Source organism: Anolis carolinensis, chromosome 1 (assembly GCF_035594765.1).
Source record: "Anolis carolinensis isolate JA03-04 chromosome 1, rAnoCar3.1.pri, whole genome shotgun sequence".
In the NCBI taxonomy this organism is placed as follows: domain Eukaryota; kingdom Metazoa; phylum Chordata; class Lepidosauria; order Squamata; family Dactyloidae; genus Anolis; species Anolis carolinensis.
In genome coordinates this window covers 31,161,641-31,184,616 of record NC_085841.1, presented here as the reverse complement: position 1 = coordinate 31,184,616, position 22,976 = coordinate 31,161,641, and the positions used below count along the sequence as shown (strand labels likewise).

General features: G+C 42.7%; 1 protein-coding gene and 1 long non-coding RNA gene across 6 annotated transcripts in view; one reads left to right on the top strand and one right to left on the bottom strand.

Annotated features, from left to right (window-relative positions):
- Nucleotides 1-13,052, bottom strand: part of vash2 (vasohibin 2) — a 54,070-nt gene extending 41,018 nt beyond the window's left edge. Inside the window, exons 1-3 of one of the 4 annotated variants that reach the window (XM_008125833.3) lie at nt 12,901-13,052; nt 7,502-8,003; nt 1,513-1,601 (exon numbers count right to left, since the gene is read on the bottom strand). In XM_008125833.3, coding sequence (XP_008124040.2) covers nt 1,513-1,601; nt 7,502-7,777 — 365 coding nt within the window. In that variant the 5' untranslated portion in view covers nt 7,778-8,003; nt 12,901-13,052. Of the gene's footprint in view, nt 1-1,512; nt 1,602-7,501; nt 8,004-9,216; nt 9,571-12,900 lie in introns of those variants that run through there. The other 3 variants (XM_008125834.3, XM_003216016.4, XM_062971990.1) reach the window with 3 other exon arrangements.
- A 5-nt stretch (nt 13,053-13,057) lies between these two features.
- LOC134296616 (uncharacterized) lies at nt 13,058-22,722 on the top strand. Of its 2 annotated transcripts, none has more exons than XR_010003413.1 (3): nt 13,058-13,260; nt 18,394-18,464; nt 20,228-22,722. It is a non-coding gene; the product is annotated as an uncharacterized LOC134296616 (long non-coding RNA). The 2 variants fall into 2 exon arrangements; XR_010003412.1 differs by having other exon boundaries at nt 18,363-18,464.
- Nucleotides 22,723-22,976: the final 254 nt, after the last annotated feature.

Below are 22,976 nucleotides of genomic sequence, written 5' to 3'. Positions count from 1 at the left end.
AGCGTTGAACAAGTAATCACCTTCACTGTATCCCTAAATTCATTGTCACAATAGGATGGCTGTGAAACCCTGAACTGCACAGGTCAGACAATGATATCCAGGTTTCCATTGAAAAAAAGAATATAATATTCCACTACTTAAATTGGGAGTGGGAAGCTGTGGCTCTCCATATGTTATTGGATTACAATTCCCTCTACTAGGAAGAGTTGCAAGCTTTAAACAGGGACACAGTTGCCCACCTTGGACTTAGACAAAGACTCCTTATTTGGAGGCTTTTAAGCAGAGGCTGGATGGCCATCTGTCGGGGGTGCTTTGAATGCGATTTTCCTGCTTCTTGGCAGGGGGTTGGACTGGATGGCCCACGAGGTCTCTTCCAACTCTATGATTCTATGACACCTAAATCATGTTTTTCTTGACCTGGCAGGAAAGACTGCATGTTATTGCTATGGGATAGGACTCTATTCCTATGGAGACACCCCTCAACTTAGAAGCATATGAAATCTAATTTGGATATATACATATTCCCTACTTTTCCTCCAAGTTAGGCTTGGTTAGCATTTTCATTGTTCTGTAAATCAAACCATATACACAACCACATTTTACTGACATTCTTAACTTCAGCAGTGGCATCATTATCGAAACCAGTAATGCTGGTTTTACAAAAATGATGGGACTTAGAACAGGCTCATGGGAGGGGTACATATATTCTTAAGTTTTAATAACTCACTTAATAGGCTGCATTATGGAAACTCACTAGGAGACCTTGAGCAAGTCACACACATACTCAACCCCAGAAAACCCTGTGATAGGTTCGTCTTAGGTTTGACATAAATCAGAAATGACAACCATCAGGATATTCAGTAATGTAGTCCTGATCAAAAGGAGGAAAATAAGTGCAAGCACACTTGTATAGACATTTTAACTGTTTCACAACCTTTCTGAAGACTATCTTAAATGGAGCTCATGGAGTGGCCCATGCACTATAGTTTGAGAGAAACTACACCAATAATCTACCCTGACATGTTATTTAAAATGTGTGCCACTGCACTTTAGACTCCTTTGTTTCTGTGCAGGCTACTGGGGCTTTTCAGGGGCATGTACAAAATGTTGATCAAATGTTGATCAAAACCAAGTGAGCATAGTTGTGCCATGTATCATCCTGAGACTTCAATTCCTCACTGCAAAGGCCTCCAAATTCTCCTCCCTGTGACCCTGCAGCCAAGCCAAGTCCACAAAGGAAGCTTCTCTGGATAGATGTTTAGCTTCTCTCTTCAATTACATCCTCTCCGGCATCAGTTAATTCTTATTACCGGCCCTAAACATCCAGCGAGCAAGATGCCTAGGCAGCCTCACAAATCTCCACAAGCATCGGCCAGGAATGCAAGGGCATTTCTCTCCTGCGCCTCACATCAATAAATCATCCCTTTCCTCATTCATTCATTAACATCTCAATGGCTTAGCATAACATCACAGCTTGCTCACTCCATGCCACCTTCAAAAAGGAAAGGATACTGCAGCATCTTCATGTAATTCTGTATTGCCTGGAGCCATTCGGGGATCGTCATGGAAGCCTTGTAGTTTGGCACAGAAGGTACTGAAGGCTACACATCAGGGGAGAGAGAAAGAGAGAGAGGTTGAGAAAGGTTATTACTTCAACAGCCAAAATGAAGCTATACAGCCAGCCCTCCACCATTGATGTGGTTTCCATTAGGGGCACCCCAGTGAAAGTGAACAATTGCAAATAATAAAATTGCTAATTTTTTTAGCAGAGAGAACACTTCTTTAAGAATGTCTTCCAGCACAATTCTATGGCCAACTGTCACTGGAAGCTGAACATAGCAATGCATTGGAGGACTTAGAGCAGTGGTTCTCAACCTGGGGTCCCTAGATGTTTTTGCCTACAACTCTAGAAATCCCAGTGAGTTTACCAGCTATTAGGATTTCTGAGAGTTGAAGGCCAAAAACATCTGGGGACCCTAGGTTGAGAACCATCGACGTAGCAGTTCCAAGAAACACGTTCTGTCTAGAAATCTCTAGGTGCTCCAGCATGACTGGAGAACGTGGACAATAGAATCGCACTGGAAGACCTGGAGAAAACACTTCAAATCAAATCCATGAAGAACCAACATCACAAATGTGGAAGTAGGATATTGCTTTATCTGCCATAATAGGATAACTTTGTTTGATTCACATAAAGTCCCAGTCTGTCCTTTTTTTTTTTTTTTTAGAAATAAGTCCATGAGACTTATTCCCAAAGAAAATATCTCTGGGGCTGCAAATTTTGCCACAGACAGTTAGAAATGCAGTGCTTAAAAGAGTAACTGAAAGGTCAGTTTTTGTCTCCGGTCTAGCTTGAAAGCCAGCCTTTCCAACACGAGGAAGCATTCCTAGTCTCAACTCAGAAGACTGTCTGCCATCACTCAGCACCGCCTCCACATTGATCCTTCCCTGGAATCCATTGCCACAGTTGTTGCTGCAACTGTAGAAGGGAGCTCATTATGATATCACATGGCTGCATTCTGGGCTGGCATTTGGCAAATGGAAATGGGCCCATGAAATAGGATGCAGGAAACAGCTCAACCATTGGGGAATGTGGCAGGAGACAGAGGACATTTGCCAAGCACCTGGAGGACAAGCAGGCATCCCAGACTTCTTTGGCATGACAATGTTGAATAAGAGAAAATTGCTACTTGTTTAAAGACGTGTGTGTGTGTGTGTGTGTGTGTGTGTGTGTGTGTGTGTGAAGCTGGAGGGAAAAATATTAGGCACCTGTTTGTATGGATTCCTAAGAATCTGAAAATAGCGCACAGAAATATAATATTTTGATAGCTCTGGACAAGGTTTAATCTCTAAAGTGGGCTTCCCAAAATGGTAAATATGTTCTTGGCTCTTTCACTAACTTTTATACAATAACCCTGCTAGTCTATTCGCCCAGCACACAAAGCAGCTTCAAAGTAGTGGTGGTAGATGAGTCTTCTAGTTTTTAATTTGAATTTGACAGGATCTATTTAAGGTGCTGAACCTATTGTTCAGCCCTTTTAAGAGTTGGTTTAAAACTCAAGGTGACTGACCAAGCCATAGACAAGGAACCTACCAACTTCCACTCTTCCCATGCAAATGAAGAGATGAAATTAAATGGAGGTACTAGACTTTTAGCTCACATCTAGGGGCCCTTCCAAACAGTCATATAACCCAGAATATCAAGGCAGAAAATCCCACAATATCTGCTTTGAAACTGGGTTATCTGCGTCTACACTCTCATATATTCCAGTTCAAAGCAGATAATGTGGGATTTTATTCAGCTGTGTCAAGGGGGCCTAGGTCTTCTTGCAACAGTGACAAAATATTCGTTGTCACCAGAATCTACTTTTTGCTACTATGGGATCAGACAGACCTCAGTCCACACTGGAACCCCACATGCCATTTTCCTCAGTTTATCCCCCCTCCAGGAGAGTGGGTTAAAAATACACACTACTGGAGGAGATGGGAGTTGTAGTACAACAGCCCTGGAGGGGGCTGGGCTGTGAAAGGCTAATTGATGCCTTACAACAAATCATGACTTCAGCTCATGTTTACAGGAGAGGAAAGCAAAAACCTCAGCCTGAAGACATCCTCCTTTCCTGCACTGATTCGAATGTCAGAGTGATGGATTGAGCAACCCTCCCCAAAGCTCCCCAGTATTTAAGACATCTTGCAGACAGAACAGGTGGCTGGAAGGGTTTCTGCCTTGGGAGCATTTCCATCTCTATGTTACCAGCTGTTTCCTCCATCAGGGGAGCCCAGCCAACCTGACGTCACTCGGTGGAATTTGAAATCCAAATGGAAAGCAGGGAGAGGGTGAAAAGGGGAAGTAGGTGTTTGGTTTGCATTGGCAAGTGGGATGTTGGGATGTTCACAGAAAGCCAACTCCTGACTCTGTTCTGGCAAAAGGGAAATCTTGTCTATGCGCGCCTTGCCTAGGAATGCCCTAATAGGGAAACCATCTCCAATGAAAGATTTAATGCATACAGCACATGCCAGATTTCCATACCTTGTAATACAACACCTACTTCATATAAGTCTACTCATAAAGATTCCAATTCAAGCCAACAACTGAATAATAAAAATTAAAAAGAATGGAATGGAAAGAGAAGTGTCTGCCTTTTGTTTCTTCCACCATAAACGCAGTGGATGGAATTATGGAGTTAAGAGGACCAGAAACTGCATTTACACTGAGGAATTACTGCAGTTAAACATCACTTTAACTGCAATGGCTCAATGCTATGGAATCATGAGAGTTGTAGTTTTATAAGGTCTTTACTCTTCTCTACAAAAACTGTTGGTATGTCATCAAACTATGATCCCTAGGATTCCATAGCACTGGGCCATAGCAGTTAAAACAGAGTCAAACTGCATTAATTCCACAGTGTATACACAGCTTCGGGTAGCATACGTTTTGTACCTATATAGACATTATAGAATCATTTTTGTGTGGAGAAGGGCATTGAGGAAATCAAGTGAACCTTTGTAGACTAATAAATCCAGAGTATTTTATCCAGTTTTGGGCACCAGTTTAACACCAACAGACTGGGACACTTTGTTAGGAGGGTGATGAAGATGGAAGCCGAACTGAGACCAAGTAATTTGATGAGACACTGAAGGATTTGCTTATATCTAACCTGGAATGCTGTGGTGTCTTCAACTTGTATGTAATTTATGGCAATCCTATGACCACCCTATCACAGGGTTTTCTTTGCAAAGTTTGTTAAGAGGGGAGTTATCTCTGCTTTTCGCAAAGGCTCAGAAAGCATGACTTGCCCGAGGTTATCCAGTGGGTTTCTTTGGCAGAGCAGGGATTGAAACCCTGGTCTCCAAGAGTTGCAGTCCAACGCTCAAACCATGACAACATCTGAAGAGGTTACACATTAGATGACAGAGCAAATTTGTTTTATGTTTTGCTAAAGGTAGAACAAGACACACACAAAAACAAAATTTGCTTCCAACAACAAGAACAGCAGGCATCTGAATCCAATCTTGATCCATGTTGACATCCTTATCCAATGAACATTAAACAGGCTTAGCCTCTTAATGCAAATGAGGCTGTGCCTCTAAATCCAGTATGGCCAAGTTTGTTTGTTTATTTATTTATATTCAAAGGATTCATAGTCTGCCCTTTAGTCAGAAAGACTCCCAGATCAGTGAACAGATCAGACAATATGACAGTCCCAGCTTTCAGATTTGTTTCGAAAGACATATGGGACAAAAGGAGAAAGAAACCTGGAGGGAAAAGGAAAATAAGAAAACTGACGCATCAATGCTTAATGTAATATAGATGTTATAAGAGCCAGCAGAAGCAATGACATAATAAAATTGTGATAATGTCACAATCTGTTGGTACAGAAAATAATGATGTGTGACTGGTTGCCCATGGCAGTTAGGATCACAAAGGTTGGTGTATGTGATAGTAATACGTAAGAAGATGAAGAAGAACAAAGTAGAGCTTTATCCATTCATTACACTTAAACATTTCCAGTCTTTACATAGTTTCTTGTCTCCAATCACTAATCAGAGAAAATGACGGAAGAAGCATGCCTTTAGATGGGAAATCCCCACTCTCTCCTCATTCTAGTCAGGCATAATATCTATACTAAATGCTTCCCTTCCCAATCAGGTCAATATAAACATCTGATATATTTTTCATTACAATGAAAGAAACATATGGGCTAGAAATCCATTTTTGCTTCCAGGGAAAAAGTCACAACTTGGTCAAAGATAACCAGCGTGACTCTCAAGTTCTGTGGGAAGGATTGTGTGCACTATACCATTTCCTCGCACAAATGCGAAACAGAATGAGCAACCTGAGAATTATAGCATTGGTTTAACAAATACATTTTTAGTCATTATGACTAAAGCCTGTCGACATGTAGCTGCCCCATGAATTGCATAGAGTTTTCTTAGTCAGGGGACACAGAAATGGTTTTGTCAGTTCCTTCCTTTGAAATATAACATACAGCACCAGGTATTTACTGGCAGTCTCCCAACCAAGTAGTAACTAGGTCTGATCCTGCTGAGCTTCCAAGATCTCTCAATGCATTGCTATCAATGCTTTGAATGAGCAAATTCATAGGCTGCCTGATTGAAAAAGGCTGAGTAAGCATATCTGGACACTTTAAGCACATAATCTAATAAATCAGACCAAAGTTCTTTCCCATCCAGTATCTGTTCACAAAGCAACCCAGCCAACGACCTTTGAGAAGCAACTGCATCTCCATCTTGCCTCTTACATTCCTCAGCAAGTGATCTCCAGGGCATACTGCCTCTGATTCAAGTGACAACTGGTGTCTTTGATTTCCAAGAAACACTGAATCTGTTCTGTGGCTTAGTCTGAAGTTCAAAGAGGTCATGCCAGATTATCAAACTTAGTTTGTGGATATGAGTTAGCAGCTTGTATAGCTTCTGTAAAATTCAGACTAAAACTGGGAGCAGATTCGCCATCACTGTCACAGAAGCTGCCACTTGCAACAAGGTGGCACACAGCCATCTCGACGAGCAGCCAAGGGAGTATCAACATTGTGGAATTAATGTTGTTCACCACCACTTTAACGGCCAGGGCTCAATGCTATGGAATCATGGGGAGTGTCATTTTACAACGTTTTTTAGCCTTCTCTCACAAACTACAACTGCCAGGATTCCAGAGCATTGAATCCTGTCAACTGCATCAATTCCACAGTGTAGATGCACCCTAGGATGGCTCCTCACCTCCACGGATTTTGTTGGGTTTCATCCGTAGACTGCACAAGTTTTTATGTCATCAAGTTTCTAGTCCTCAATGAGTAGCTAGACTAGAGACAGGGTTAAGCTGAAGGATTCCTTTCCCCACATTCCTATGCATGTTTTCCTTTGGGACTTTGCCTTTTGTCTTTACTGCTAGCCACTGTCTCCTCCCCCTTTGATGACATAGTAACAGCATTTCTGCAAGGAAACTTCCTCTTAAGTTTAAACTGCTCTGGGTTGACCATGTGGTCTCCACCATTTTAGGGTCTCTTCTGCTTTTCCTTTCGCCCTATGAGGATGCACATTTTGCCTCTCTCTTGGCAAAATGTAGCTGCATGGATATTTTTACATTTTACCTTCTTTAGAAGATGAGTTAGTCCCAAGACCTTTTCTATCAGGAATGTATTTCTTTTACTACAGTAAATATTATTGAACCAAAGTTCTGACTCTGCAGTTCTAAACCATCCTGAGCAATGAAAGCTTATCCCTTTGCACCACACATAAGTTTCTGCTGGATATGGAGTTTATTCCTGGAACTCTGCTATATTTTGGTGGAATTGTCCCAAATGAGGGTTATTTTGAGCTCAACAGCTCAGATTCCCCAACAGATTTATCAACCATCTTTTAAAAACCATCAAAGGTACATCTTGTGGCTATGAGTTCCACTAAGCCCCATGACAGCGAGTTGGACTAGATGGCCCATGTGGTCTCTTCTAACTCTCTTATTCTACGATTCTATGACACTTACTTTTGCCAGATGGGCAGCATTCCTGATGGTCTCGACCACCTCTCGGCCCGAGGGGTGCACCTTGGCCACGTGGCCCCACATCCTCTCCCAGGTGTGTCCATCGATGGGGAAGCCACTTTTGTTGACGAGGAATGCCACCCCTCCATCTTTGTCCTCCTCCTCAGATCCCCCGTTGTTGGCAGTACTGATCGGCCGGGCATGGGAACTCCGGGAGCGCCCACCTTTCTCTCCCTTGGGATGAGCTTTGCGGCAAGCATTGGCGCTGGACCCCGTCATGGTCACTAGGCACCTGTGAGGAAGCGAATGGGTCTGGAGCCGGGCAGGAAAAGGCAAGAAGTTCAGTGGCCCCACGAAGCCGCCCTCCTCATGCTGCCCTCGCACCTAGGGAATCAGGAGGGCATGGAGTCGGTTCAGCTAAGAGCAGCAGACAAGCAGATCCCCAACAGCAGTTTTCTTCTCCTCCTCCTTCTCTTCCTCTTCCTCCTCTTCGTGCAAGCAGAGTCTGGAAAAGGTGGCAGAGAGGGTGAGAGGTGACACATGGCATGTGCCAGCTAAACAGAGTAGGTGGGCATCGCGGAGTGGCGGGAAGGCGAGACAAGGCAACCCATGTGTTATCGAAGGCTTTCATGGCCGGAATCATTGGATTGCTTTGAGTTTTCCAGGCTGTATGGCCATGTTCCAGGAGCATTCTCTCCTGATGTTTCACCCACATCTATGGCTGGCATCCTCAGAGGTTGTGAGGTCTGTTGGAAACTAGGCAAGTGGGGTTTATATATCTGTTGAAGCTGCAGGAGTCTACCAAATACCATGCAGCTGTGGAAAGCAATGTCCAAACACCAATCAAGGATCATGAAAGGCACTGCAGACTAATCCAGCCAGAGAAATCAGCCATAGCAAAGCACTTGATGAACCAACCTGGACACAGCGTATTATTTGGGAGCACAGAAATGCTGGACCACTCTAACAACCACCATTTCAGACTACATAGAGAAGCCATTGAATCCACAAGCATGTGGACAATTTCAACAGAAAGGAGGAAACCGTGAAAACGAACAAAATCTGGCTACCAGTATTTTAAAAAAACTCTAAAATCAGGACAGTAAATAAAGAACATGTTGTTGAAGGCTTTCGTGGCCGGGATCACAGGGTTGTTTTATGTTTTCCGGGCTGTATGGCCATGTTCCAGAAGTATTCTCTCCTGACGTTTCTCCCACATCTATGGCAGGCATCCTAACATCTCCCAACAAAGGATTCCCTCAGGCAGGAAGCAGCCAGGCTTTGAAGTTGCAAGGTTCTTCAATGCTAATCAAGGTGATTAATTGCAACATTCACACTTGCCTCTAACAGACAAGAGTTCTTTCTCCCACCCTGGACCTTCCACAGATATATAAACCTCACTTGCCTAGTTTCTAATAGACCTCACAACCTCTGAGGATTTCTGCCACAGATGTGAGCGAAGCGTCAGGAGAGAATGCTTCTGGAACATAGCCATACAGCCCGGAAAACTCACAGCAACCCAAAACAATCCATCTCCTACCAGCTCTATGAGACCCTGGAAGACGGCACAAGGCATGGCACCACCACTTCTCCCCTGACACACACTCCCACGCATCACACAGGCAAAACACACACACAAACAGACTTGCCGTTGTCAGCCAGAACTGGCAAACAATAGAAAAGGATCCTCATCAAAGCTGGCAGCAATCCAGACTCACCTGTCAAACAAAAGAAGTAGCAAATCCTCCACGTTCTTTCAACCAGCAAAGCATCCCTAAGTGCCTCTCTCACCAGGGGGTGGCAGCAACCCAGAGATATTTAGACATCCCTTTTCCACTCAAAATATAGAATGATAGGATGCCTTTGAGAAGGAGCATCACACAAAGGGGATCCTCTCCTCAATATGACACCGGTCTGGGTTCACATCTGTCTCTGCTGTCAGGCAGAGGCAACTGATCGCCTGCTTTAAAGTAACAGTGGGCAGACAGACGCCTATGTGGCTAAAGACCCCAGGAGGAGCAAACACAGCTAAACACAAGAGGCAGTACTACAATCCTAATTCTAATCTCCCTGTCCGGTGCAGCCTGCCTGGCATGCGGCAAAGCCATTAGGAGGCTGGTGCAAGTCCAAGGATGGGGCTGAGCTCCCCGCATTTCCAGAAGGAGGGCGGAGGGCAATTTGGGAGGGGGGGGTGGTGGGAGAGCCATCATGAAATGAGCTCGACTGATTCATGCATACTTCCCTACAACAGATGTACTTGACTAAGTCCCATCCTCTCCATGCCTTGGTGGCAGGGAATGATGGGAGTTTATAGTGGAGTACACTTAAAAACTACCTGAATTTTGGGGGGAGGATGAGAATATTGGAATTCTCATGCAAATGAGCTTGACTAAACCACACACATACATCTCTGCTACTTGACTACAAATCCCACCCTCTCCATGCCTTACTGATAGGGGATGATGAGGTTTGTAGTGGAATATATTCTCAGGGTTCGGAACCGCCATGCAGATGAGCTGCATGATAGCTCTGTGCTACAGTAGATATTTATTTATTTATTTTGGTATATTTATATGCCGCCTCTCTCACCCCTGGGGGGACTCAAAAGTATTTAACAACATATTAATGGCAAAAATTCAATGCCCACATACATACCGTATGATAGAAAAAATCATAACAACTAAACACTAACATATAACTATAAATTAAAATCATTAAAACCATCAAACATTAAAACCATCCAGAGCCGAGGAGCCACCACTGAGAAGGCCCTGTCTCTCGTCCCCACCATTTGCTAGACTACAAGTTCCATTGTCCTCATGCTGAAAGGGATGATGTAGTTTGAAAAGGATTGTTGGGGGGGGGGGGTAGAAACAGGCTTGAGTGATCCATACATGCATTTCCACTGCACATGTGCTTTGATTACAAATCCCATCATCTCCAAACCTTGTCAGCACAGCGTGATGGGATTTGTAGGAGAGTACAATCAAAGACTACTTGGAAATTTTTTGGGGAAGGAGAGGTTGTGGCTGGAACCATTGTGTAAACAAACTGGATATCCACACTACAGCCCCTCTATACATGACTACAAGTCCCATCATCCCCACATGCCTTGCTAGAAGTGTTTGTACCCCCCAACCTCCCCCCCCCCGGCATAGCCCTTTTCAAAACACACCATCTCTTTCCAGCAAAGCATAGAAATGATGATGATGATGATGATCATCATCATCATCATCATCATCATCATCATCATCAACATCATCTCCATGCTTTGCCGGAAAGGGATAGTGTGGTTGGAAAAGGGCTATTGGGGGGAGGGGGTTGGAGGTACAAACATTTCTATTACACATGTGCTTGACTACAAGTCCCATCCTCTCCGTGCCTTGTCAGCAGAGTGATGGGATTTGTAGTAGAGTACAATCAAAGACTACTTGGACTTTGGGGAGGGGGTTGTTGTCTTGACTGATCCATAATACATTTCCACTACACATGTGCTTTTACTACAAGTCCCATCCTCTCCGTGCCCTGTCAACAGAGTGATGGGATTTGTAGTAGAGTACAATCAAAGTCCTGGACTACAAGTCCCATCATCTCCAAGCCTTGTCAGCACAGGGTAATGGGATTTGTAGTAGAGTATGATCATCATCATCATCATCATCTCCATGCTTTGCTGGGAAGCGATAGTGTGGTTGGAAAAGGGCTATCGGGGGGGAGGGGGTTGGAGGTACAAACATTTCTATTACACATGTACTTGACTACAAGTCCCATTCTCTCCGTGCCTTGTCAGCAGGATGATAGATTTGTAGTAGAGTATAATCAAAGACTACTTGGACTTTGGGGAGGGGGTTGTTGTCTTGACAGATCCATAATTTCCACTACACATGTGCTTTTACTACAAGTCCCATCCTCTCCATGCCCTGCCAACAGAGTGATGGGATTTGTAGTAGAGTACAAGCAAAGACCTGGACTTTTGGGGGGGGGGGAGTTGGAACCATCATATAAACAAACTGGATTCACCCATACTACAGCTCCTCTATACATGACTACAAGTCCCATCATCTCCAAGCCTTGTCAGCACAGGGTAATGGGATTTGTAGTAGAGTATGATCATCATCATCATCATCTCCACGCTTTGCTGGGAAAGGATAGTGTGGTTGGAAAAGAGCTATGGGGGGGGGGGGAGGGAATTGGAGGTACAAACATTTCTATTACACATATGCTTGACTACAAGTCCTATCCTCTCCATGCCTTGTCAGCAGGATGATGGGATTTGTAGTAAAGTACAATCAAAGACCTGGACTTTTTTTGGTGGGGGGTGTAGTTGCAACCATCATATAAACAAACTGGATTCATCCATACTACAGCTCCTCTATATATGACTATAAGTCCCATCATCCCCACAAGCCTTGCTGGAAAAGGACGATGGGGTTTGTAGCGGTGCCTATTCAAAAGGCACAGAATAGGATTGGAGGGGGGGGGGGTTGTGGCTGGAACCATCATGTAAACAAACTGGACTCACCCATTCTGCAGATCCTCTATATATGACTACAAGTCCCATCATCCCCACAAGCCTTGCTGGAAAAGGATGATGGGGTTTGTAGCGGTGCCTATTCAAAAGGCACAGAATAGGATTGGAGGGGGGGATGTGGCTGGAACCATCATATAAACAAACTGGATTCACCCATACTACAGCTCCTCTATATATGACTACAACTCCCATCATCCCCACAAGCCTTGCTGGGAAAGGATGATGGGGTTTGTAGTGGTGCCTATTCAAAAGGCACAGAATAGGTTTGGAGGGGGGGTTGTGGCTGGAACCATCATGTAAACAAAGTGGACTCACCCATTCTTGCAGCCCTTCTATACATGACTACAAGTCCCATCACCCTCACAAGCCTTGCTGGAAAAGAATGATGGGGTTTGTAGCAGTGCCCATTCAAAAGGCACAGAATAGGATTAGATTGGGGGGAGAGGAGAGGTTGTGGCTGGAACCATCATGTAAACAAACTGGACTCGCCCATTCTGCAGCCCCTCTATACATGACTATAAGTCCCATCACCCTCACAAGCCGTGCTGGAAAAGGATGACGGGGTCTGTAGCAGTGCCTGTTCACAAGGCACAGAATCCAAAAGGCATTCTGATCACAATGTATCCCCCTCCCCAAAAAAACAGGCTGCCAATGAAAAGCAATGCACCTCCATCTTGCCTTTCATCCACCTTCCCGGCCACTGATCCCCAGGAATGTCTCATTCTGGGGAAGGAAGAGGAAGGGGTCCCTGGCTGTTCCACTCCCTTGCACCCCCCCCCTTTTTTCCCCCTTCCAATGGGGTTGCCCCCCCCTTCCAAGGACCCCACCCTTGCCCCCCCATTTCCCTCCCTCCCTCCCTCCCTCCCTCTCTCACCTGGGACTCATTGCCCCGGAGCCTTCCCTCCCGGCGGCTGGGGCTGGTGCTGCCTCTGCAGCCGGTCCATGGCCCGCCTTCGCCTCAGTCCATGTTCCATGATCAAGGGTGACTCTCCCTGACATGTAACCATGTTACCCGGCAGCCGCCGACGTTCCCCGCCTCCCCATTGGGCGCCGCAACAAAGAAAGGCGGGACTAAAGGCCCCGGGAAGAGGTGTGCGCGCCTCCCATTGGCCGAGCCTCCCCCAGTCCCGGGAAATCTGATCGCTCGCCTTCGGAAAAGCCATTCAATCATTATTATTTTTTATTATTATTGTTTTAAGCAGCAGCGGGTGCAATAGGTGCGTGGTGTCTATAGGTAGGTACGAAAAAACCACATGGAGAGGGAGATGATGGTGGGGGAAAAGAAGGGATCTATGTTAATTGTTGTAATAACATGTTTCATGCATATGTCTATGTTTGATGTTTTTATAGTTTTAATGGTTTTAATCTATATTTGTATGTTTTTATTTAGATATATTATATCTAAATATATATCTATATATATATATATATATATATATATGTAAGGCATTGAATTTTGCCAATGATTATGTTGTGATAAGAAAAGCAGTTAATAATAATAATAATAATAACAACAACAACAACAACAACAACGTAGTCTCAGTTATCCAAGCCTCGCTTATCCAAGCCTCTGGATTACCCAAGCCATTTTTATAGTCAATGTTTTCAATATATCATGATATTTTGGTGCTAAATTCGTAAATACAGTAGTATAACATGATATTTTGGTGCTTAATTTGTAAAATCATAACCTAATTTGATGTTCAATAGGCTTTTCCTTAATCCCTCCTTATTATCCAAGATATTCGCTTATCTAAGCTTCTGCTGGCCCGTTTAGCTTGGATAAGTGAGACTCTACTGTATATGTAAGGCATTGAATTTTGCCATTGATTATGTTGTAAACCGCTTTGTGTCCCTTCAGGGGTGAGAAAAGCTGTATAGAAAAGCAGATAATAATAATAATAATAATAATAATAATAATAATAATAATAATAATAATAATAACAACAACAACAAGGTTTGGATCATTGATGTTGCCATCCCAGGTGACAGTCTCATTGACGAAAAACAACAGGAAAAACTCAGCTGCTATCAGGACCTCAAAAGTGAACTTCAAAGACTCTGGCAGAAACCAGTGCAGGTGGTCCCGTGGTGATGGGCACACTGGGTGACATGCCAAAAGATCTCAGCCGGCATTTGGAAACAATAGTCATTGACAAAATTACGATCTGTCAACTGCAAAAGGCCACCCTACTGGGATCTGCATGCATCATCCGAAAATACATCACACAGTCCTAGACACTTGGGAAGTGTTTGACTTGTGATTTTGTGATATGAAATCCAGCATATCTATCTTGTTTGCTGTGTCATACAATAAAATAATAATAATAATCTGCACTGTAGAAGGAATTGCAGCTTGACACCGCTTTAACTGCTTTGACTCAATGCTATGGGATCCTGGGAGTTGTAGTTTGTTGGGGCACCAGAGAAGAAGGTTCAAGGAGCTTGCCACAGCTCCTAGGATTCAATAACACTGAGTCAAAGCAGTGGTGTCAAACTGCATTCATTCTACAGTGTAGATCAGGCATGGGCAAACTTGAGCCCTCCAGGTGTTTTGGACTTCAACTCCCACCATTCCTCACAGCCTCAGACCCTTTCCTTTTCCCCCTCAGCCGCTTAAGCTGAGGGGGAAAAGGAAGGGGCCTGAGGCTGTGAGGAATGGTGGGAGTTGAAGTCCAAAACACCTCCAGGGAGGGCCCAAGTTTGCCCATGCTTGGTGTAGATGCATACATTGACAGGTTAATTCAAGTAGAGATGGAAGAAGTTACTTTTATGGACTACCATTCACAACCCCAGATTAGGATTCCCCATGCCTGAGAGACCCTAATCCTATAAAAGATGTTGCGTGTTCCATATACCAGCAGACACCAGCCAATCCCTCTGTAGTGCCAGAAATACAAACGAATGGTGTAATGTTAGAAAATGTTGACCATTTCCACTACCTTGGCAGCCACCTCTCCACAAAAGTCAACATTGACAGCTGGGCTCTGTGAGTGCAGCATTCTTCCAAATGAAGCAGAGAGTGTTTGAGGAGCAGGACATCCGTAGGGACACCAAGGAGCTTGTTTATAAAGCCATTGTCCTCCCAACCCCGCTATATGCCTGCGAAACATGGACCATCTACAGACATCACACTCAACTCCTGGAACGATTCCATCAGTGTTGCCTCCAAAGAATCCTGCAATTATCTTGGGAAGACAGGCGGATAAATGTTAGCGTGATGGAAGAAGTAAAGACCACCGGCACTGAAGTGATGCTCCTATGCCATCAATTCCGCTGGACTGGCCACATTGTCAAATGCCCAATCACCATCTCCCAAAGCAGTTACTCTACTCCCAACTCAAGAATGGAAAACGGAATGCTGCTGGACAGGAAAAGATATTTAAAGATGGGCTTAAAGCTAACCTTAAAACTGTAGCATAGACACTGAGAGCTGGGAAGCCCTGGCCCTTGAGCGCTCTAGCTGTAGATCAGCTGTGACCAGCAGTGCTGTGGAATTTAAAGAGGCACGATTGGAGGGCGAAAGGGAGAAAGGGTGCCAAGAGGAAGGCGCGTCAAGCCAATGATGATGTGCTGTGTACTAATATAACTAAATGACCTAAAGCTGTCACTACTTATTTTTTCCAAGAATAGTACTCTACAAAGTATTTATGACTAACTTCTTGCACAGTCTGCTGCCTGATCTACAATTAGAGTTGTCGAATCTGAGGATGCGTCTACACTGTACAAAAAAAGCACATGTTATCTCAGGGTGCAGAAACTGTAGAATGAATGGAGCTTGACATCACTTTAACTGCCATGACTCAATGCTATGGAATCCTGGGAGTTGTAGTTTGCTGGAGCCCAGCATTCTTCAAGAGAGAAAGATAATGACCTTGTAAAGCAACAACTCTTTAAGTATTGAGCCTTCTTCAATCAGGCAGTCTTTGAATGCAATTTCCTTCTTCTTGGCAGGGGGTTGGACTGGATGGCCCATGAGGTCTCTTCCAACTCTATGATTCTATGATTCTGTGAATCTGTGAATGTACTCATAGTAATGCATTGAGAGAATGGGGCTTACAGTTAAAATGGTGCTGAACTGTATTAATTATCTGGTGTAGGTGCACCCTTACAATTGGAAGGGCCACCTAGTGTAACCTACTGTTCAATGTAAAATCTACAGCGGAACAATTCCCAGCAGGTAGCTGTCCAGCCTCTTTTTTGAAAATATTCAGAAAAGGAGCCCCCTCCACCAATCAAGGCAATTGGTATCATTGCCAAACTCCTCTCAATGTCTACTAGTTTCTTGTAATGTTCAATCAAAACCTTCTCTCCTGTAACTGAACATGTCACATTTCAGTGGAAACTCTTTTCCTGTAGTTTGGATCCATTGCTCCATGTTTTAGTCTCTGGAGCAGCAGGAAACAAGCTTGTCCCTTCTTTAATGGGACATCAATTCTTATATTTAAACATGGCTATAATGTCACTTCTTCAGCTTCTCTTCTCCAGGCTAAACATGCCCAGCTCCCAAAGCCATTCCTAATATGGTTTGGTTTCCGGTTCTTTTGCCATTTTGATCGCCTTCCTCTGGTTGTGTTCCAGCTTTTCAATATACTTCTTGTGTTGTAGTGCCTAAATATGAACACAGTATGTCAGGTGAGATGGGATTCAGGCAAAATAGAGTGGTACTATTCTTTCCCTTATGCATTAAATTCCTGTTGAGGCACTTTAGAGCTGGTGTTGACTCATGTTCAGTTTCTGGTCTACTAAAACTACATGATTCCTTTCACGTGTTGCTTTGCAACGTCTTGCAGACCCACAGATCTTGCAATCCCCGTTGTGCCTGAACTCTGAAGTTCCAAATAAGACATGACAGGATGAAGGCAAGAGCAAAGATTTTGTTCACTTCGGCAAAAGAAGTGGATGTTGGGGGAGAAAACACGCCATAAAGCGATGAATGGATACATTAACATTTATAGGGGTTTGACAGCTGCTTGAAACTGATTGGTGTGGCTTATGGTCCATGTGCTGATTGGTGGACGCACTGTCTGCCGTTGCTGTTGATTGGTTCCCTGGTCTGGCGGGAAATTTAATGAATGGTCATTGCTCAATTTGAAGTTTGCAGCCGTTTTCTGTATCTGCTTCCTTTGGGGTGCTTAAGGGGGAAATGTGGGCAAGGTACAGAGTTAATAGCCCTTAATGGCTTAATCTGGAATTTGGAATTTCCCAATGGCTGAGGAAACAATGAGTGTCGAAACTCCTTAATGGGTTCCAGGGAGAGATGAAGACAGGGTGATGGGTGACTAGGTGAACTTTCGCACTGATCAGGGATTAATTCATTGCTGAGCAGAAGGATTTATTGTCGGAGAAGTGGGTGTCTAGTGATTGTGTTATCCGCCTGGAGGAATGATAAGATTAGCCCTGTGTTCCTCTCAAGAGTGCTTATGCCACTGTATATATGGGAGAAAGATCGCTCCTGAGTATCCACTGGTGGAACCCTCCATGGTTATCCAGTCAGACCCCTCCTGGACACGGGTTTTGGGGTCCTGGTTTTTGACAACAAAGTGTACTATTTGGGTTTCACTCATCCCAAATCTGTGCATTTCTGCTCAAGTGTTGTAAATTGCATTTTTTTCTCTATTGAAATGTGTTAGTTTAGGCCCAACTGTCGGATCTATTAAGGTCATTTTGGATTCTCATTCTGTCCTCTGGGGTATTCACTATCTCTCCCAATTTAGTATCATCTTCAAATCTAATAAAGCCTGCCTTCTTTTCCATTTTCTAAGTCAATAATAGAGATATTGAATAACACTAGGCCCAGGACAGAACTCTGTAAAACGCACTGGTCACTTCTCTCCTGAATGAAGAGGAACCATTCATGAGGACCCTTTGGGTTCGGCAAGTCAAACAGGAAACAGCTGCTCTAGGTACTTTGCAGGAACAACATAAGGTTTAAAAAGGAATTTAAAAGGAAATAAGCACACACAAGCATGACTACAAATAACACCTCTCTACCTTTAAATTTCCCTCAGATATATGAGGGCCATTTTCTTTTAGAGATTCAATGTAAAATAAAACAGTTGCTTTGATTCTGATTACAGCTTTAAAATGTGGCAGTGGAGCTGTCTTTAAAGTAGCCCAGAATAATTTGCTTTCCTTTTTGTGCCTGATCGGCAGTGGCATAATCCGGTTTACGAAAGTCCCATTATTAGGATCAGAGGATTTTGGCAGCTAGACCTCAGATTCCCTTTATATCTGCCCCAGATGGCAGGAAGGGATGATGTAAAATGAACATAAAGACTGAACTCTTGGATGACATAGGGAATAAAGGCTATTATTTTTATCCAAACATTTCAGGTTTTCCAAGTTCTTTTTCTATATCACACAGTGGCCTTAATCATGGAGCCTACAGCTGCATTTGAGATCAAGTTACCAGTGACAACATTCCTGAGGATTCGGGTATGATGAACTAATCTTACCGATATTCCAGTGTGTGTCCATCTGTCGGTGACAGCACATTTCAGAAAATGTTAATCAACAACACATGGTCAAGGAGAATCAGTGAGAATGTCACTGATTTAGAAACCTTCAAAAAGTTGTTTCATCATGTCTAAATTTTCCCCCAGACAGAAACATCATACTCTCCCAACATTACAGAGATGAAAACTGGAACACATATAGCCAATTAGCATTACATTATGGTTAAGAAGGCAAAGTTATTAATAACAAAGAGCACAGAAGCTAGGAAAGGCTGCAGCAATTTGCTTTTGCCAGAGTCTATTGGGAAGGACAAAAATGCTGCCTTCTCCTCCCTTCTCCTCTCTGCTGAGTTATCTACAGATGCATTTTGAAATTTTGCAGCTACTGAACAACAGGAGAACTGAGAGGAAGAGAGAGAAATTGGGCCATTTTAAATCAATTCAACAAGTAGGATGGCAAAGGATTAATCAGGAATTTCCATGAAAAATTGCTGCAATTGGGAGCTATGCACACACAGAGTCCATTCTCAACACTGACTTCTATTTTCTGCATGAGGTTGAATATGTAAATTTCTTATATCTTCCTCTTTGGATTTTTCCTTCCCTTAGGCAGGCAGGCAAAGCTTTTTCTCTTTAGACATATGTATCTAACAAGCTTCTCATCGAACCATATGATCCTCCTCTCACTCTTGAGATCATCTTTGGTGACAAATAAGCAGAAACCCTATTATTCTTTGCATATAAAGTAGAGTCTCGCTTATCCTACCTTCGCTTATCCAACATTCTGTATTATCCAACATAGTCTGCCTTTTAGTAGTCAATGTTTTAGTAGTCAATGTTTTCAATACATTGAAATATTTTGGTGCTAAATTCGTAAATACAGTAATTGCTATATAATGTTACCATGTACTGAACTGCTTTTTCTGTTGATTTGTTGTAAAACATGATGTTTTGGTGCTTAATTTGTAAAATCATAACGTAATTTGATGTTTAATAGGCTTTTCCTTAATTCCTCCTTATTATCCATCATTTTCGCTTATCCAATGTTCTCCCAGCCCGTTTATGTTGGATAAGCAAGACTCTACTGTAGCATTATTTTGTTGTCAAGTCGACTTTGTCTTATGGAGAGCCCATGAATGAGAGACCTCCAGATCATCCCATCCTCTACAATCCTGCTCAGGTCTTGCAGGCTCAGGGCCGTGGCTTTCCTGATTAAGTCTATCCACCTGGAATGTGATTTTCCACTTTTCCTGCTGCCTTGTACTTCACCAAGTATGCTTGTCTTTTCTAGTAAATCACTTCTTCTCATGATATGGCCAAAATACGACTGTCACTGGCAATGGGAAAAGGTGTTACTTTACTGATGTAAAGAGTAGCCATTTCTATTTATTTCGAAAATTACTTTTCAAGGGTATTTAAGAGGCACTTATTGACAAATGTTTTATGCATTATGCCATTCTGTTCTCAATCCTGTTTTTAAAAAGCACCACAAGAAATATAGGAAAATATTTTTCAACATTGTAATTAGTGATGAGATCAGATTATGTTCCAGGCAGTATAATGAATGATGGGTGTCAATTACTCTTTACCAAATTACTTTCAGAGTTCAGCACTGACTGCAGTAGGCTAAACATTTGGAAGTCTAGCTCTAGCCCTTATATTGTTTCTTATAAAAGACAGTCAACATCTTTGGTGCTTTAGGACTCAATAACATGTTGATTTTATGTTTATGTTAATCTCTAGCTCCAAACAGTCCATGGGGAACTCAGCAGTTGTCTCAGCCAGAAGCCTTCTCAGTATGGAATTGCTGAACCCCTTCATTAAAACATGAGCTCCAGCGATAGAGACCATGGAGGTATTGTTTCAAGAACTCAAGTCAACCAGCTGTGTGGGTCTGCTGTGTTGTCCAGTGTGTATTTCCAGCAGAAAAAAGCATTTGGAGAAAGCACTATGAACAAAGATGCTTCTCATGGCAATGAAATTTGCTGTGTTTTACGGATTTTCAGTAAATCCTTGGCTTCTGTCGTGGTAACAATGAATGAAATGCAAGTGATTTTCAAACCCAATGTACACTCTGTTTTCCTCATTGTCTGACTGGGGGGGGCAATTAAATTTAGGTCAACTTGGACAAGAGGTATTTCTCGTTTAAGGAGCACATTGCTTGCATACAAGAGGTCCCAAAATTGAGCACCCATAAATCCCACATCTTCAAGTAAAGCCAAAAGATGTCTGAACTGGAAAATCCCTGTCAGTCAACAGCAATAATACCAGAATGACTGAGATGACATATAGCATATTCGTAGTTCAGGTTTACTATGGGGTTTTCCCTCTTGAAGTCTGTGGGGCTTTTTTGTAATCCAATGGTATAGAAATGGTATAGAAAAATGGTGGTCCTTGTATTAAATAGCTAAATAAAAATTGCCTTTGGGAGGAAAATGGTGAATATTTTTTAAACTGTGGATGGCAAAACCTAGGGATGCAGAATCTGTGGATACAGAGGGCTGACTGTGCATAGAATATGGTCACTGGATGATTAGCACAAGCTGTCGAAAAGAGATGCTGCCATCTGCTGCACAAAATGGGCAGCATCATTCATGTTCCATTGCCTTGGCTTGAGTTAGCTTCACATGTATGCAGTCAGAATATCCCATTGTGATATTTGCTGCCTATAACATTGGGTGCCATATGTACTAATGTACTCATTAGTACTGATGTAGTACCATTTTAAAAATTATTTTGGTGAGGGGGAATGATAGCTTATAATTGTTTAACATACACACAACATTGGGTACCTGAAGGCTAGATTAGCAAGATCTACCCAACTGGTAAGGTTTTGATCATGATCCTGGAGGTGGAGTCATGTCTCTGTTGTATGCGCAAAGTATAAACAGGTTCTTCACCAGAAGGATGGCCACCAGGTGACACGTGTGCCATGGCTTGTGTGCATTGGACAACTGTGACTTGCATCAGTGCAGAAAATGCCATCAACCTTGAAATTAAATTCTTCCCAGTGTGCAAGGAATTATCAATGAAGAGATCTGCAAAATGGAATATTATATGTTAGGAATATAACCATTATATCATTTTTTCCCTTCATTGTCGGTTTAGCCAATCTTCCCCTATTTTTATTATATTTAATTATATATAAATGTTTGTACTTTATAAATCAATACTTTTCCAATATTTGATCTTTTTATAAGCAGAACAATCAGTTCAATTGTGTAAGTTTTTTAAAAAAGAATTCCCAGCCTTGTGTTGCTGTTAAGAGATTGTATTGGCCATTGTATTCTTCCAATGCTGTGGACTGTTTGTCCCAGCAGTACTAGCTAATATAATTAATGGTGAGGAATGTGTAAAGTTATAGACCAGCAACACCCAAAGTGCTGCATATTTCAACTCAGGTTTTAAACTGGTATGAATTGGCTTATCAGTAATTTCACTTACATTATAGTAAGAAATTTTGACTGCTTGAACAGCAACAAATGTTGTAGGCTATATTTGAAGGAACCACCTCTGAGTATTCCTTGCCTAAGAAAACCCTGTGATATTCATGGGATCACCACAGATCAACAGGCAATCTGGAGGAACACACACGCATTCAGAGACTTATATTCAACATATTTTGAAAGGACCCAACAAGTGCACAAAACTAACAGCAGAGGTCTCCCTCTACTGAAAGTTAAGAGAATTATCTCCAGCAGGCTTGATCGATCCACGAAAAATTTGATTCTAAACTCGTTTCAAAACTAGAGGGGGGCAGCTTTTCGTTTCTGATGGTATTTCCGAATTTGGCCCCCCAAAAAATTCGAAATTAACGAAAATTCGTTATTTTCTAAATTAATTCGTTAATGGCGGACGCGCATGCGCAATTCCCAAAAACAGCACAGAGGGAGAGGACTTTACAGGACTCTCCCACCCTCATTTTTTGAGTGATCTTCTTCCAACTTGGTACAGTGGTAGAACACATTTAACACTGATAGCTCACCAAAATTTGGAACGTTTCCCTTATCCTCTGAGTTTTGGCGAATTTTCATAGCTTTTATAATAAACCATTTTTTAATAATTGCAGAAATCTGTTCCTGGTTTGAAAGTCTTATTTCCTGTTAAATTGGGTTGTCTTTACTGTGAAAGTCATTGTTCTACTTCAGAAACTTTGTTTTTGTGGCTGAAACTTTGTTAAATTGGTGTGTGTGTGATATATACTGTGTATATATAATATATATATAGTCCTTGCATAATGTGTGTGTGTGTGTGTGTGTATATAGGTAAAGGTAAAGGTATCCCTTGACGTTAAGTTCAGTCATGTCTGACTCTGGGGGTTGGTGCTCATCTCCATTTCTAAGCCCAAGAGCCAGTGTTGTCCATAGACACCTCCAAGGTCATGTGGCCGGCATGACTACATGGAGTGCCATTACCTTCCCGCCACAGCGGTACCTATTGATCTACTCACATTGGCATGTTTTCAAGCTGCTAGGTTGGCAGAAGCTGGAGC